This window comes from Bos grunniens, chromosome 29 (assembly GCF_055505025.1).
Source record: "Bos grunniens cultivar Pamir isolate PY7600 chromosome 29, Bosgru_T2T1.0, whole genome shotgun sequence".
NCBI classification, from domain to species: Eukaryota; Metazoa; Chordata; class Mammalia; order Artiodactyla; family Bovidae; genus Bos; species Bos grunniens.
In genome coordinates, this window is record NC_141193.1 from 2,515,164 (window position 1) to 2,530,513 (window position 15,350).

Sequence of the window (15,350 nt, forward strand, 5' to 3'; positions counted from 1 at the left end):
ATTGTTTCACAACAGTGACACACCCTAAAACTCAGCCACTTCAAATACACGACTTAGTGACCTCTGACACCTTCAGACTTGTGCAACCACAACACGAGGCAGGAGGGAAGGGGCGACAGGGGTGGGACGGCTGGAGGCGTCGCCGGACTCAACGGCAGGAGGGAAGGGGCGACGGGTGGGACGGCTGGAGGCGTCGCCGACTCAATGGCAGGAGGGAAGGGGCGACAGGGGTGGGGCGGTCGGAGGCGTCGCCGACTCGATGGGCCTGAGTCTGAGTGAGCGTGGGGAGATGGGGAAGGACAGGGAAGCCTGGCGTGCTACGGTCCACGGGGTTGAAAAGAGCTGGACACGACTGAGCAACGGAACCACCACATCAGAATAGTTTCTGAACCCCGCTAAACTGCCCCCAAATCCTCAAGTCCACTTAATGTCATCTTAATTGCTATTAATTATCTGGAAGTCCAACAAGCTCAGTGAATTTAGGATTCAAAGCCCCTCTTCTTCATGGTGAGTTCACACAGGAAACCTCCAGCATTCCCAAATGAGGCTCTGAAAGGGATCTTTCCAAACAAGGAAATTTGAGACTCATGTTTACAGCTGATCTTATCCCCTAAACTGACACACCCTGGGACCTTTCAGGCTCAAGAACAAACCGAGACAACAGCCACAACAGTGAAAAACAAGGCCCCGGGTGGGGACGGGCAGCCTGCCCCTCGGCTTGGGGTCAGAGCCCAGTGACGCCACCGGGCGGCCTCTACAAACAGCCCGAAGGGCCGCCATCACCTGGAGTGGGGCTGCCGTTCCGCACTGGCTCCTGTTCACAGAAAATAAAGTGTTCTCCCCTCACATCCGTACTCCAGCACGGCCGGCAGGCCTGGCTGTTGAATCCTCGGGAGGAGGAAGTCACGTGAAGACGGCGTGCGGCCGTGCTCTCGGCCCCCCGAGTCCCGTCTCGGGCTCGGAGCTGGGGGAGGACAGGCCCGCCGCCCGGCCCCGCCTCTGCCCTACGCCCACGTTTGTCACCCACCTAAGGCCCAAGCGCCGCTCCGCGCCCCAGTCTGAGGGGGGGTGGACGGTCTACAAGCTGTGCGCGTGTCAGAGCTCCCGTGGGCCCCGCCTGCCAGGACGGGTACCCATGGACCCCCCAGGACAGCCGCAGCTGCAGGGCAACTCACAGCACCGTCCTCGCCAGAGGACCGGGGGACACCCTGACGGTCACTGGCAATCCATTCGCACCTGTACTGGAGCCACAACCCGGCCTGCTCACCTCTCAGTGGGCTGAAGAAGTTGAAAAAGGAATCGTTGGGGACTTGCTTGGTGATTGTTCTGACGGTGCCTCGGCCCTTATGTTTCTGCTTCTTCTTGATGGTTTTGACAGTCACGTTCTTTCCTTTCTTCCAGTCAATGATGCACCTACAGGGGTAAGACCGTCACCACCGTGTGCCTGGCAAGCAGGCCCCAGCCCGGCGCTTCACCGGGAACCGGACGCCAGCACCTGCCAGTGGGCACTGGGCACGCCTCAAGGAGGCGGAGGCCGCAGGCGCAGGAGGCCGCGCGGTGGCCCCACAGACACTCTGCAGGGTCCCGCCAGGTCCTTCCCATGACCGTGCCTGGACAGCAGCTTGTCACCGCTGCCCCTTTACAGACCCCACAGTGCACAGGAAGCCACCACTCAGGCACAAGGTCTCAGCAACTAAGTGAGCGGGACTAGATGGGGAAAGCACACCGGCTGCTGCCAAGACTGATGGCTGGTGAAGGACATCTGGCTTCCGGGGTGCTGAGCGGGCCTCGGTGGGGCTGACCTCTGAGTCACCATGGCCAACAGAGAGAGTGCGGAGAGGAAGGCTCCTCACTCGGTGGCCTGGGCCTGGGCAACAATCTTTCTAAAGCATTCTGGCCATCTGAGTCCAGCAGAATTTTAATCAAGCTCTGTATACTCACTCACACAGAGAAATGCATCAGGGTAAGTCCTTGGTTCAGTAAGTAACTGCTTCAATCAGGAATAAAATGATTTCCCAAACTGTCTCAAACCAACCAAGAGGACAGGTTCTAAGCTGCCCTCCTCCGTGGTCCAAAGGCCACAGCACCGAGCGCTGGGTCCCGAGGCCGCGCGTGCTCATGCGGCCCTGCACCGCCCAGCCACTCACTCGGCAGGGCCCTGCCAAGAGGAGCCGACCAGCTTCATGGTCTCTGCGTCCCTCTGGGAGACTGAGGATCCCAAGGCCCGCATTACATTGGGGAAACTGGGCCACCACCCTACAGGCTGGCTCAGGGAACCGCAGGACACATTTCCCAGCGCCAGCCGTCATATCCCCAAAAGGAGAGACTCTTTCATTGACTTCCCTCTCTGTCTGCTGGGCTTTTAAACAGATAAAGGCTTCCTGCTTTATTCTTAACTTCCACCTTACTTGTGGCGTTTTAAAACCATCTCGTGTGTTTCAGAAAAAGAAGCTTAATGGCATTTTCTTACCCGTCACAGTCAACAATCTCAGGGCCTTCAAAAGAAAACGGATCGGCCTTGTCTGGCTCTGACTTCATCTTGTACGTTTTTGTCAGGACTGGATTGGTAAAGTAGTCATTGGGTTCAAAGTGGAACTCTAATACAAAAGACTGGGAAAAAAAACTCAGGGTCAACACCACTTAAAATCTACAGGTAACTGGGGACAGATTTTACCAACCACACAGTGCCTGCTGGAACCCCGCTCCCTAAGGCAGAATACCGAAGAGCTCAGGAGGCGTGCTCACATAACGAGCATGTCTTTACTGCAAAACCACCAGCCCAAAGGTAGAGCCCAGGCCAGGCCAGGGAAACCCCCGCCAGCCTGAGTGCACATGTGGGCACGTGGGCCTGCTGCCCAGGACCCCAGCCCCATGGTCACAGCAGGCGGGGGTCTGGAGGGGGAGGTCAGCTGCAGCCCAGCCCCCACTCCGCCCCTCTCAGGCAGAGCAGTTCCTCCCAGCCCCACAGTGAAAGCGCAAGACTCCACGTGGGCAGAGAAGCCTTCTGGGACCCACCACAGATGCGCTCACCCTTCACTCACAAAGTGCTCAACAGACAAGAGGGGGTACAAAGCAGTGGGAACAAATCAGATGGCAACAAAGAAGACATGTGTACCCACAGGACAAAACAGACAAAAAATGAAATACCCCCTCTCTCTGGGTAAGAAGTCCCAGGAACACAGCACTGGCCTGCATTTTGGGAAACAAGGGCACTCGTGTGCTGCAAAGGGCAATTTGGCGATACCGAACGTTAACAAAATGAAACGCTCTGGGACTCCATAATCCGGTTTTGAGGAACGTGTTCTATTTGAGAAGGACACTGGCCAGAAGCAGCAGCGTGTGCAGGCCTTCCCCTCAGCCCTGCTTCCCCAAAGCTCAGTGAACCCACTCCGGGCCTGGACGGCCTCTGTCCATCGGCGCTGTCAGATTCCGGGAAGTCACTCAACTTCCCTGTGCTTCTGCTTCCTCGCCTGTAACACGGCATCACAAACCCCTCTCTCCATGGGTCACCCGAGGATTACTCTGCAGGAGCAGTCAGAAGGCAGCCGGGGTCACAGGCATTACCAGTTAAATGTTAGCTCTTCCCATTTTTATTCCCAGGGTACAACAATCAGCTGGGAAAGTAATTTAGGAAAACTAAGGGGAGGAGGTGGAGAAGGCAATGGCACCCCACTCCAGTACTTTTGCCTGGAAAATCCCATGGATGGAGGAGCCTGGTAGGTTGCAGTCCATGGGGTCGCTGAGGGTTGGACACGACTGAGCGACTTCACTTTGACTTTTCGCTTTCATGCATTGGAGAAGGAAATGGCAACCCACTCCAGTGTTCTTGCCTGGAGAGTCCCTGCTGTCTACGGGGTCACACAGAGTCGGACACGACTGAAGTGACTTAGCAGCAGCAAGGGGAGGAGGAAGAGAAGGGCCACGAAGGCCTGGGAGGCAGACACAGGCAGCCAGAGATCAGGCAGCAGGGAAGGGAGGCCGACAAGCACACACCACGGCTCTGGGAGACCACACCGCAGTCAGGACAGTATCAAGGAAACAAACAGAGAACCGTCCTGTTCAGGCTTCAGAAGCGGGGAGCAGGGCTCTGACCTGCTCTTGACCTGCCCGGATTCCAGGCCTGCCCGCGAGCTCAGTGAGTCAGGTGGCACTCTAGATAAGAAAAGGAGTGGGTCCTGGAATCTCTTAAGCGCCCAGAGGCCTGGCCAGCCCCTCGGGGTCTAAGAAGTCTTATGACGCAAGAGGTGAAACAAACAGCCGGTAAGAAGCATGCACCGCGGTCATGCCCAACTCTGTGACCCGACACACTGGAGCCCGCCAGGCTCTTCTTGTCCATGAGATTCTCCAGGCAAGAATACCAGAGTGGGTTGCAATGCCCTCCTCCAGGGGATCTTCCTGACCCAGGGATCAAACCCGCATCTCCTGCAAGCACAAGCAAGTCAGGTGGCGCCCGAGATAAGGAAGGGACAGTTCCCGGAATCTTAGGCCCGGGAGGCCTGGCCAGCCCCTCACGTCTAATAGATCTTAGAGATGAAACAAACAGCATTTCGAAAGCTAAAGTGAAACCAGAGCTACGTTTCTGTGCACAAACTGATCACGGTATCGGTTCGTGGCCTGAGACTGTAAACAGGAAACCCCCAAACTCCCATCTGAAGATCTTCCATGGGGCAGACGCACCGCCCAGGACCCCTTCCCAGTCAGGACCCCAGCCTGCTGGAGTCTGGGTGTGGGCTGTGGGCCCAACCTGGTGATACACGCACGGTCACTTCTGTCTGTCGTTTCTATTCTTTTCTTTTAATGACCATTTATTAAATTAAGTCAAATGACCTTCTATAAAAAATTGAAATTGTGTGTAACAAGAGGTTTGTTTTGTTGTTGAATCCTTTGAACCTAAAACTGAAGTCAAACTTTTGGTACAAGACAGGAAGGCAGCTACAGGCAGTGAGAGTGTCAGTGGGACCCTCCCCAGGCCTCTCCTGACCTGTCCCCCGGAAACCCATCTCCACGATGGGCCCCAGCAGCATACGCTCTTCCGTCAGAACTGCTGAGGGTCGTGACCACAGGCGTGGACGGGCCACCCTGGGGACTGGGCTGGACTAACCAACAGCTCTGTTCCACTGTCCTTCATCACCCCCTACTGCTGAATGGACAGAATTACTCACTTCTCTCTCTCCCCTGTCATCTCTCCAAGCCGAGGGTGTTCCTTCCTTCCTTCACATTTTCCTCCTTCTCCTTCTTTCCTAGGCCTCTGTCTAGTTGAGAACAAGGTGGGGGTGTGGGTGGGAGGGAGACGCACGAGGGAGGGCGTGTGTAACTCTGAGCCTCCCAGGTGGCACAGTGGTGAAGCCCACCTGCAGGAGCAGGAGCGCACGAGACCCGAGTTGGATCCCCGCAGTCAGGAAGGTGCCTGAAGGAGCACCTGGCAAGGCACTCCAGCACCCACTGGGAAGCTGAGGAAGGCGGCAGCATCAAATCACACATATACCATGCACGCACACCCCACCACCCCAGGGGACAAGGGTTCAGTCGTCGCAGCGCACTCAGCTCACTGCCACAGGACGCCTCTAGGGCTGCGAGCCCCACCCGGGGGAAGAGTGTCACCTGGAAGAGAGCCACAGGGGAAGGCCCTGCGATGAGTGGGGTGTGGCGGGAAAGAGGGGGCTCCCTCGCTACCAGAAGGGCCCCCACCCCAGCTGCAGAGGGGTGTCGGAACATCTTTCCAGGGTGGAGCCAGCAGGGAAGGGACAGACACAGGTGTGCGGCCCCACAGGCCACATACTGGACAGGAAAGGGGACAAGCCCTGCGGTCCGCAGGCGCCGTGTCTCCAAGACCTGAAATGCAGAGCCGCAGGCAGGCGGGCAGCAGGTGGCGCTGCAGCTGCTGTGGCGCTGGCATGGGCCCCACCAGGCACTCTCAGAGGACCCAGCGCAGGCAGCCTCGTGCTGAGACTGCTGCAGAGAGCGGGGCTGGCAGGCTCACTCACTGGCACGCAGCCCACAGAAGCAAGAATTCTGGGAAGCACAGCTCAAGGAGCAGAGGAACGCCTCTCCATCGTACCCACCAGAATCAGTCTCAAAACCGAGGGCGCCGGCCTCCCCCAGCCCCGAGGACCTCTGCTAAAGCACTGCATGTACCTGAGGATGCGCCCGCCGCCCCTGTAACCCGCTCTATATACATCCTGTCCTCAGAACCCTGGGGGGCACCTGAGAGAAGACTGACACCAGCCCACAGGACGCAGGAAACAAACCGGCTCAGAAAGCAGAGCACGGCACAGCGCATCCCGGCCGACCGCTGCGCATGCCACCGAGTCACCAGGCGGCCCGCACGCTGCTGAGCCAGGCGGGAGACTGAGAGTGGGCGCGGCACTCGAGGCACCCAGCAGCGGGCGCGTTTCTCGCTGGCTCCCAGCCCATCACCCTCAGGGCCCTGACCCTCTGACACCAAGCAGCACTCACCATAGGCTGTCCAGGGTCCGAAAACTTCACTTTTATATCCTGCAGGTGTTTCAAGATTGGCTCATCGTACTCCTAATCACAAAGAGAAAAAAAAGGCCCTGGTGAGTGGCAGCAGACAACAGACCTGTTCCCACTGCGCCGCTGCTTCATCGCCCCCTAGACTCTGGGTCATTAGCCCTGCAGAAATTCTGTCCTTGTCACTCACCGCCAGCCCCGGGGTGGCCGCAGGGAGGGGCCGTGGGGCAGGAGCCGTGCCGGCTCTCACACCACCCCCAGCTGTCAGTGCAGACGGAATCAGGAACGCCACCAGTGCAGACTGATGGTCCTCACATCCCCAGAGAGACAGGATCAGAAGAAACGCCTGGACAAGCTACTGACCTGGGCAGCCATCCCCTCACCAGGCAGTCAGGATCCAGTCACTCAGTCAAGACCACTCACACAGCGCACCCGAGACCTGAACGATGGGCACTACAGACGCGCGTCTGACAGCGGCTCTAGGCTTCACAAGTCATCATTATGCAAACGCACAAGTCCACCACGCCTGCTATTTGAGAAGAACTCAGGGAAAAAAATCACAAGACCTGAAACCCAGAGACCACATACTAAGGAAAGGTGCTTTATGTGTAGAACAGTCACTTCTTCACCCCAGAAGTCTAAGGACTTCCTGAGGCTCATTAAGCCTGAAAACTCCAGTTTCCTATTTTAAGTTCTTTCCGCATCACAGGCAGACCCCGTTTAACACGCTTCACAGATATTCTGGGTTTTGTTTTGCAACGTGAAGGCTTCTGTTAACCCTAGGTTGTCAGACAACAGTTAGCATCTTTTAGCAATAAAGTATTTTCAAATTAAGGTATGTACATTTTTGTCAATGGACATGATTTTGAGCAAGTTCCGGGACATGGTGATGGACAGGGAAGCCTAGTGAGCTGCAGTCCACGGGGTCACAAAGAGTCAGACACAACTCAGTGACTGAACAACAACAAAAATGTACATTTTTTAGACATAACGCTATTGTACACGTAACAGATTATAATATAGTGTAAACCTAGTTTTTATTATTCACTGGGAAACCAAAACATTCACATGACTCACGTTAATGCTACATTCACGTTACTGCAGGGTGCTGGAACCAAATGCACAATGTCTCTGAGGCCAGCCTGTATAAAACCAGCAATATCAAAGGCACTTTGCACGTCTCTGGACAAAAGGTAAGCTCAAAACAGTTCTTAAAGGCCACATCCATATGAGACGTCAACTCCAAATTCCAGAAGCAGAAAGCAAGGCTCCACAGTGATGCCTGGGGCTCCCCCGAACCCTCAGTCAGACCAGCAGCGCCCACGGGACTGTGCCACATGTACAAACAACCAGGATGGCCTCCACTTCCGCAACCAGCCAAGGATCAGCACCGGAGCGCGAGGACGTCCCATGGCCTAAACGGTGGTCCAAAACTAAGCGCCAGCGGCAGAAGCTACTCGAGGGCCGGTTTAGAGCTGCTCCCCACAAGCTTCAAAGTTACGAAGACAGTCAGAACCTCCCGAGCCTCTACAAGCACCTCACACCCTCACTGACTGGGGGTGGGAGGCACTGATGCCGCGACTTCCCTTTAAAACTTGCCCGGGAGACTCTAACAGTCAGTGAGAATCTGGTTCTAGCATGTACTGCTCAAGTTTCTCAATAAATTTCTGGCTCACGGCACTCTCAAAAGCACGATCCAGTATTCTTTCTCCCTTTTCTCTTTCTGGACCACACTACTCGGATTACAGGATCTCAGTTACCAACCAGGAGTCAAACCTGGGCCTGGCAGTGAAAGCACAAGGCCCTAACCACTGGGCCGCCAGGAATCCCTAATGGTCTACTGTTCTTGAACCACAGCTTTCCCCATGGAAGAGAAGCTTGGGTAAGAACACACAGGCCTGTGCTCCTGCCTGGAGAAGTTCTTTCAGCGTCTGTCCTAAAGCTGGTTTGGAGCGGCGGACTTTTCTGACTTTCGCTTGTCTGCATGGTCTTTCGTGTATGCACCTCCACTGACCCTATCACTCTGCTTGACCCCCCAGATTGCGAATGATTATTTTTTATTGTTAGGCTAATCATGTTCCCATTATGGCAGGCAATTGTAATTAGTTTTAATTTTTTGTCTGGCTATTGATTGTAAAAACTGATAAACACATCTTTCGCTTTTATGATTTCGTAACTATTACTCATTTAACATCATTGTACCATGATTGGTCAACAGAAAAACAATAGAATCCTGTATCACCAAGACTACCATTTAATAGAAAAGCCTGCTGCTGCTGCTGCTAAGTCACTTCAGTCGTGTCCGACTCTGTGTGACCCCATAGACGTCAACCCACCAGGCTCTCCTGCCCCTGAGATTCTCCAGGCAAGAACACTGGAGTGGGTTGCCATTCCCTTCTCCAATGCGTGAAAGTGAAAAGTCAAAGTGAAGTCGCTCAGCTGTGTCCGACTCTTAGCGACCCCATGGACTGCAGCCCACCAGGCTCCTCCGTCCATGGGATTTTCCAGGCAAGAGTACTGGAGTAGGGTGCCATTGCCTTCTCCGAGAAAAGCCTGCAATCACCTGTAAAAACCTGTAAACAAGATGTATATCAGAATAATCTTGGAATTTTTGAAAAAATACAAATGCCCAGGTATTGCTTTTCTTCTCCAAAGCCACAGCTGCGCTTCTGCTGAGCAGCCATGCTCAGAGACAACTGGACTGTCTGACCCTTTATCATGTCTGCTTCACTTTTTCTGTTTCACGCTCAGTGCTCCCATTTCATTTATGTTTTCCCATTTCTCCATCTCTTTTTTTTTTGATGTTCTTTCTCAAGTCTTTATCAAACATAGGAGAAAAGCTTTTGTATACATATATATAATAACATGTATAATATATATTTTAGAAAACTTACAAATTTTCGCCTGTCAGAAAAATTTATGACATTTTGCTTCCACTTGTTTGAGTTAGTCTGAGTAGAAAGCTGCTGCTGCTGCTGCTGCTAAGTCGCTTCAGCCGTGTCCGACTCTGTGCGACCCCATAGACGGCAGCCCACCAGGCTCCCCCGCCCCTGGGATTCTCCAGGCAAGAACACTGGAGTGGGCTGCCATTCCCTTCTCCAAGGCATGAAAGTGAAAAGTCAAAGTGAAGTCGCTCAGTTGTGTCCGACTCTTAGCGACCTCATGGACTGCAGCCCACCAGGCTCCTCCATCCATGGGATTTTCCAGGCAAGAGTACTGGAGTGGGGTGCCACTGCTTTCTAATTAAAAAAAAAATAGATATGCAACAAGCAACAAAGGCTTACTGTATACCACAGGGAACTACCGTCATTGTCTTATAATGATCTGTGATGGGGAGTCTCTGTATGTACCACAGAATCACCAGGCTCCGTACCTGAAACACTGTAAGTCAACTATACTTCTACACAACATATATATTAAGAAAGAAAGAACACAGACGACTCTAATACACTGAAACATCCCCCAGCCCGGACAGAGAGCAGGAGCAGACTCCTGCCACGCCTTCTCAGGCTCCGGCGCCCAGACACGGGTCCGAAGAGGCAGGAGGCGGCGGCGACGCAGCGCATTTCTGAACCGCAACAACCGCCGCCCTGGAATCGCACAGGAGCTGCAGCAGCGAGAGCCGTCTGCACGCCCGCCACGGCCAAGCTCTCCGATGTGAAAGCACTGTGCCGACCCACCCGAATCGAATGCAGAGCCCACCCTCTCTGTGGACTTCTGAGCAGTACTAATTTCTGAATTCTGGAAACTCATCTCAGGGAACGTCACATTTGTTACCTTTTAAGTGGTTCACCATTTCACTCTAGAAAGGTCCATAAAGCAAGACAAAGAGAGCTTGGCCATTGCCATTGAAAAAAAAGACTTTTTCAAGAAAAATTATTAGAAGAATAACAGCAACTTGTTAAATATTTGTACAATTAGCAAGAGTGCATGACAGGCCATTTCAGATTTCAAAAATTGATCAAAAGCCACAACTTCCCTAAAATGGGGAAGGAAATAATCACCCAAGTCCAAGAAACCCAGAGAGTCCCAAACAGGATAAACCCAAGGAGAAACACCCCAAGACACATATTAATCAAATTAACAAAGATCAAACACAAAGAACAAATATTAAAAGCAGCAAGGGAAAAACAACAAATAACACACAAGGGAATTCCCATAAGGATAACAGCTGATCTTTCAATAGAAACTCTTCAAGCCAGGAGGGAATGGCAAGACATACTTAAAATGATGAAAGAAAATAACCTACAGCCCAGATTATTGTACCCAGCAAGGATATCATTTAAGTATGAAGGAGAAATCAAAAGCTTTTCAGACAAGCAAAAGCTGAGAGAATTCTGCACCACCAAACCAGCTCTCCAACAAATACTAAAGGATATTCTCTAGACAGGAAACACAAAAATGGTGTATAAACTCGAACCCAAAACAATAAAGTAAATGGCAACGGGATCATACTTATCAGTAATTACCTTAAACGTAAATGGGTTGAATGCCCCAACCAAAAGACAAAGACTGGCTGAATGGATACAAAAACAAGACCCCTACATATGTTGTCTACAAGAGACCCACCTCAAAACAGGGGACACATACAGACTGAAAGTGAAGGGCTGGAAAAAGATTTTCCATGCAAATAGGGACCAAAAGAAAGCAGGAGTCACAATACTCGTATCAGATAAATTAGACTTTAAAACAAAGGCTGTGAAAAGAGACAAAGAAGGTCACTACATAATGATCAAAGGATCAATCCAAGAAGAAGATATAACAATTATAAATATATATGCACCCAACACGGGAGCACCGCAGTATGTAAGACAAATGCTAACAAGTATGAAAGGAGAAATTAACAATAACACAATAATAGTGGGAGATTTTAATACCCCACTCACACCTATGGAGAGATCAACTAAACAGAAAATTAACAAGGAAACACAAACTTTAAACGATACAATAGACCAGTTAGACCTAATTGATAGCTATAGGACATTTCATCCCAAAACAATGAATTTCACCTTTTTCTCAAGCGCACATGGAACCTTCTCCAGGATAGATCACATCCTGGGCCATAAAGCTAGCCTTGGTAAATTCAAAAAAATAGAAATCATTCCAAGCATCTTTTCTGACCACAATGCAGTAAGATTAGATCTCAATTACAGGAGAAAAACTATTAAAAATTCCAACATATGGAGGCTGAACAACACGCTGCTGAATAACCAACAAATAAAAAAATAAATAAATAAATAAAGCACAGAGATGGCCAGAATATGAAAAATCATGAACTATCTACTAGAACCTTACTGAAAATGAAATAAAATGGTCAAGTTGGAAGTAAAAGGATTGGAAAAGATACACAAACAGTAACCAAAAAAAAAAAAAAAAAAAATAGTAGTGTCTATATTAGTATCAAGTAAAATTGATTTCATATCAAAGAAAATTACCAGAGACACAGAGAAACATTATATATTGATGAATCAATCCATTAAAAAGACATGGCAATTCTAAGTGCTTATATACCAAATGACAGAGTTGCAAATCATTTGATGCAGGAACTGGTAGAACTGAAAGGAGAAATAGACAGACTGAAAATTAAAGTTGGAAAGTTCAACATCTCTCTCTAAACAATAGAGAGAACTAGACAGAAATCAGCAAGGATCTAGAAGAAATCAGCAATACCATCAAACATCAATGTCCAATCAACTATAATACTTCACTCAATAACAGCAGAATAAATATATTTTTAAAGGGTCTATGAACACATACCAAGATCATATCCCAAGCCATAAAATAAACCTAAACAAATTTAAAAAACTGAAAAAAAAAAAAAAAAAAAAGCCACAACTCAGTCAGCATGCGCCCGCGTGTCACCGTGCACAGACGTGTGTGTGCACACACTGGGCCCCTCAGCACCAGCACTTCCACCTGGGCCCGTGCCCCGACGCCTCTCTCGTGTCCACATCATGTGAGTGAAGCGAGGAAGGCTCGGGATCTGCTCATTCTCTTCCTGGGGCGAGGCTGCAACCAGCAGTACGGCTACCTCAGGCTCGGCAGAGGCTCCTCGAGGTGGGCCTTCCCAGGGGACCAGGGCACGAGGGAGTCAGGGGCCCCGCTGACTCCTCCGCCAAGCTACGGCCACACGAGAGGCCTTTCCACCGCCGCCAACACCTGCGGCGAGCTCACAGCCAGCTCGCCTGCCCAAGGGGGAGGTGCCGTGAGCCCACCTGCACCAGCTCGCTCAGCATGTCCACGTTTCTGAAAATGGTGAACCAGAACTCCGGAATGCCTCTGGGGGCGGGCTCTTCTGCTGCTGCTGCTTCTTTTTCTGCTATGACTGCTTTATTTTTCATATCTCCCTACAAACACAAAGATGCAAAACAGAATACTTATTATGAAGCAACAAGTTTACAGATTTTGCAGTGGCTTATTTAATACAGAATATAGTTTCAGAATCCCATTAAAACCTCTATCAAACTCCTTGTCTTTGAATCTGCATCTCCAGGACCACTGTGCCATCACACACTCAAGTGTCTCGGAGAAACAAAGCCTTTCAGGCATCCATATCCGGATGTAATTCCTCAGTCTAATTCTAGACCACGGGGAGCAGAGCTGGGGACTGGCACAGGCCCCCAACAGGGAGAGGCCGCCCAGCGCTGGCTCGCCATCCACCCGGGACAATCACCAGCAGAGGACACTCCAGGACCTCCACAACAGAAATGCCCGCCACGCTGCACACCCAAGCTGCAGGGGTGTAGGGACAGAGGCAGTGTGCAAACAGCAGGGTGGTGAGAGGAAGGTGCTGTGCCCGAGAGGAAGGGAGTCTCTGCTATGTCACAGCCCTGATGTGTGACTCTCAGGGGCAATGATGACAGGGGTCTTCAAGCTAGCAGAGGCAGATTCTCCTCCCATAGTGAAGACCTGATGCACAGCTATCCACAGGCACAGCTTCAGCTACATCAGACTTGACATGTTTGTAAATGATCAAAAAGACACACAGCGACCAAAAATAACATAAAAAACCTCTCTGAACGTTTACACTATGGGGTAGAAAGACGACTTCCAAATGTGCTATCGGGCAACAGAGCTCACCGGATCGTGCTGGGGCTCCCACAGCACTGGACTGGCGCCCGTCACCAGCCCCAGGAGAAGGCTGCCAGCAGGGGGGTCAGAGCACGTGGCCCGAGGAGCACCTTCCAGCGTCCAGCGGTGAGAGGCACCAGGGCCACTCCGCCAGCACTGAGCTCCTGTGTGCTCTGCCCACCGCAGCCCTGCCTCCAGGGCCTGCCCCACCAGGCGCGCTGTGCTCTGCCCTCGTGGGTCTCTGCCTCCTTCACCTCCCCAACGGTCTGCACTACATGTGGGTGCCCGACGGCCGAGAAGGGGGACAGTGTCTGGTGACTGCCAGGGCCAGTCAGACGCCAGACTTGCAAGCCACCCTGTTTCACCGTCCTGAAGACACCTGAACACTCAACCTAAGGGTGAAGCCACGCCTGCTGTTAGGAGCGCTCCTCTGCGTAGAGGAAAACCATTTTATTTCTTTTTTCACCCATCCCCCACTGCACTGCACAGCTTGGGACCTCAGTTCCCCAGACCAGGACTAGAACCGGGCCGTGGCGGAGAAAGCACCAGGCCCTAACCACTAGACCACCACCCAAGGCCGTCTTGTTTGCAGCAGCACTGAAACAGAACGCCAGTGGCGCCCACGAAGAAGAAACTTACGGCCAACTTGTCCTCCTCTTCAGTCTCACTGTGCCACTCAGACTCTGCGTCTGTGGGCTCAACGTCACCAGTGATGAATTCCCTTCTCTAAGAGTAAAAAATAAGATCTTACAGTTATTCAGAAACTCGAGAGTCAAGACAATGAACCTGTAAATAATGTGAATGAAAAGACTGAAAACTGGATGCCTTTATAGCTTGTTTTGGAGAAGGCAATGGCACCCCACTCCAGTACTCTTGCCTGGAAAATCCCATGGACGGAGGAGCCTGGTGGGCTGCAGTCCATGGGGTCGCTAAGAGTCAAACACAACTGAGCGACTTCACTTTCACTTTTCACTTTCATGCACTGGAGGAGGAAATGGCAACCCACTCCAGTGTTCTTGCCTGGAGAATCCCAGGGACGGGGCAGCCTGATGGGCTGCCGTCTATGGGGTCACACAGAGTCGGACACGACTGAAGTGACTTAGCATAGCATAGCATAGCATAGCTTGTTTTAAGATGCTAAGTTTTGAGGCTTAAAGTCAGACATTCAGTGATCCCCGGGTATTTCTGGATGTCTTTCCAGGAGAAAGATCTGAAACTCACTAACAGCACCTGACCTTGTCGAAGAGAGGCTGGTATAAGGCTGCGTACTTCCTCTCCAGGTCATGAACTTCTTCATAGAACTTGGCTTCTATATGCGCACATTTCACCTGGAGCTGCTTCAATGCATTGATTCTTCTTTTTACTGCTTTAGGTAAACTAGAGAGGGGAAAAGAATCCAGATGAATGCGAAGTAAGTACTTATTTTTTTTTACTACAATATTAACATAGAATTAACATCCCCACCATGAAACAGAGCTTCTAAAAATCATTAAGAACAAACAAGTTTGCTTCAAATGTCAAACGACTAGAACGGTTGGCGTTGAGCTCTTCGGCAACTTCTCACGCAGTTGTAAGAGGATGAGCCTCGACGATTGCTCTCAGTTGGTCGTTGTCAGCTACTGATGACCGGCCACTACTCTCCTCATCTAAAGGCTCTCGTCTCCTTTGCAAAACTTCTTGAACCACCACTGCACTGTACATTCATTAGCAGTTCCTGGGCCAGAGGTGATGTTGATGTTATGAGTTGTCTCCCCTGTTAACTATCCATCTTGAACTTGAATAAGAAAATCACTCAAATTTGTTTTTTG

At 51.3% G+C, this 15,350-nt stretch overlaps 1 protein-coding gene across 6 annotated transcripts in view; it reads right to left on the bottom strand.

Moving 5' to 3' along the window:
• The window catches only part of NAP1L4 (nucleosome assembly protein 1 like 4), a 53,531-nt gene that overhangs the window by 10,021 nt on the left and 28,160 nt on the right, over nucleotides 1-15,350 (bottom strand). For all 6 annotated transcript variants that reach the window (XM_086383891.1, XM_086383894.1, XM_086383892.1 and 3 more), the window contains exons 5-10: nucleotides 14,778-14,919; nucleotides 14,182-14,268; nucleotides 12,687-12,818; nucleotides 6,457-6,528; nucleotides 2,471-2,610; nucleotides 1,268-1,413 (exon numbers count right to left, since the gene is read on the bottom strand). In XM_086383891.1, coding sequence (XP_086240017.1) covers nucleotides 1,268-1,413; nucleotides 2,471-2,610; nucleotides 6,457-6,528; nucleotides 12,687-12,818; nucleotides 14,182-14,268; nucleotides 14,778-14,919 — 719 coding nt within the window. The remainder of the gene's footprint in view (nucleotides 1-1,267; nucleotides 1,414-2,470; nucleotides 2,611-6,456; nucleotides 6,529-12,686; nucleotides 12,819-14,181; nucleotides 14,269-14,777; nucleotides 14,920-15,350) is intronic.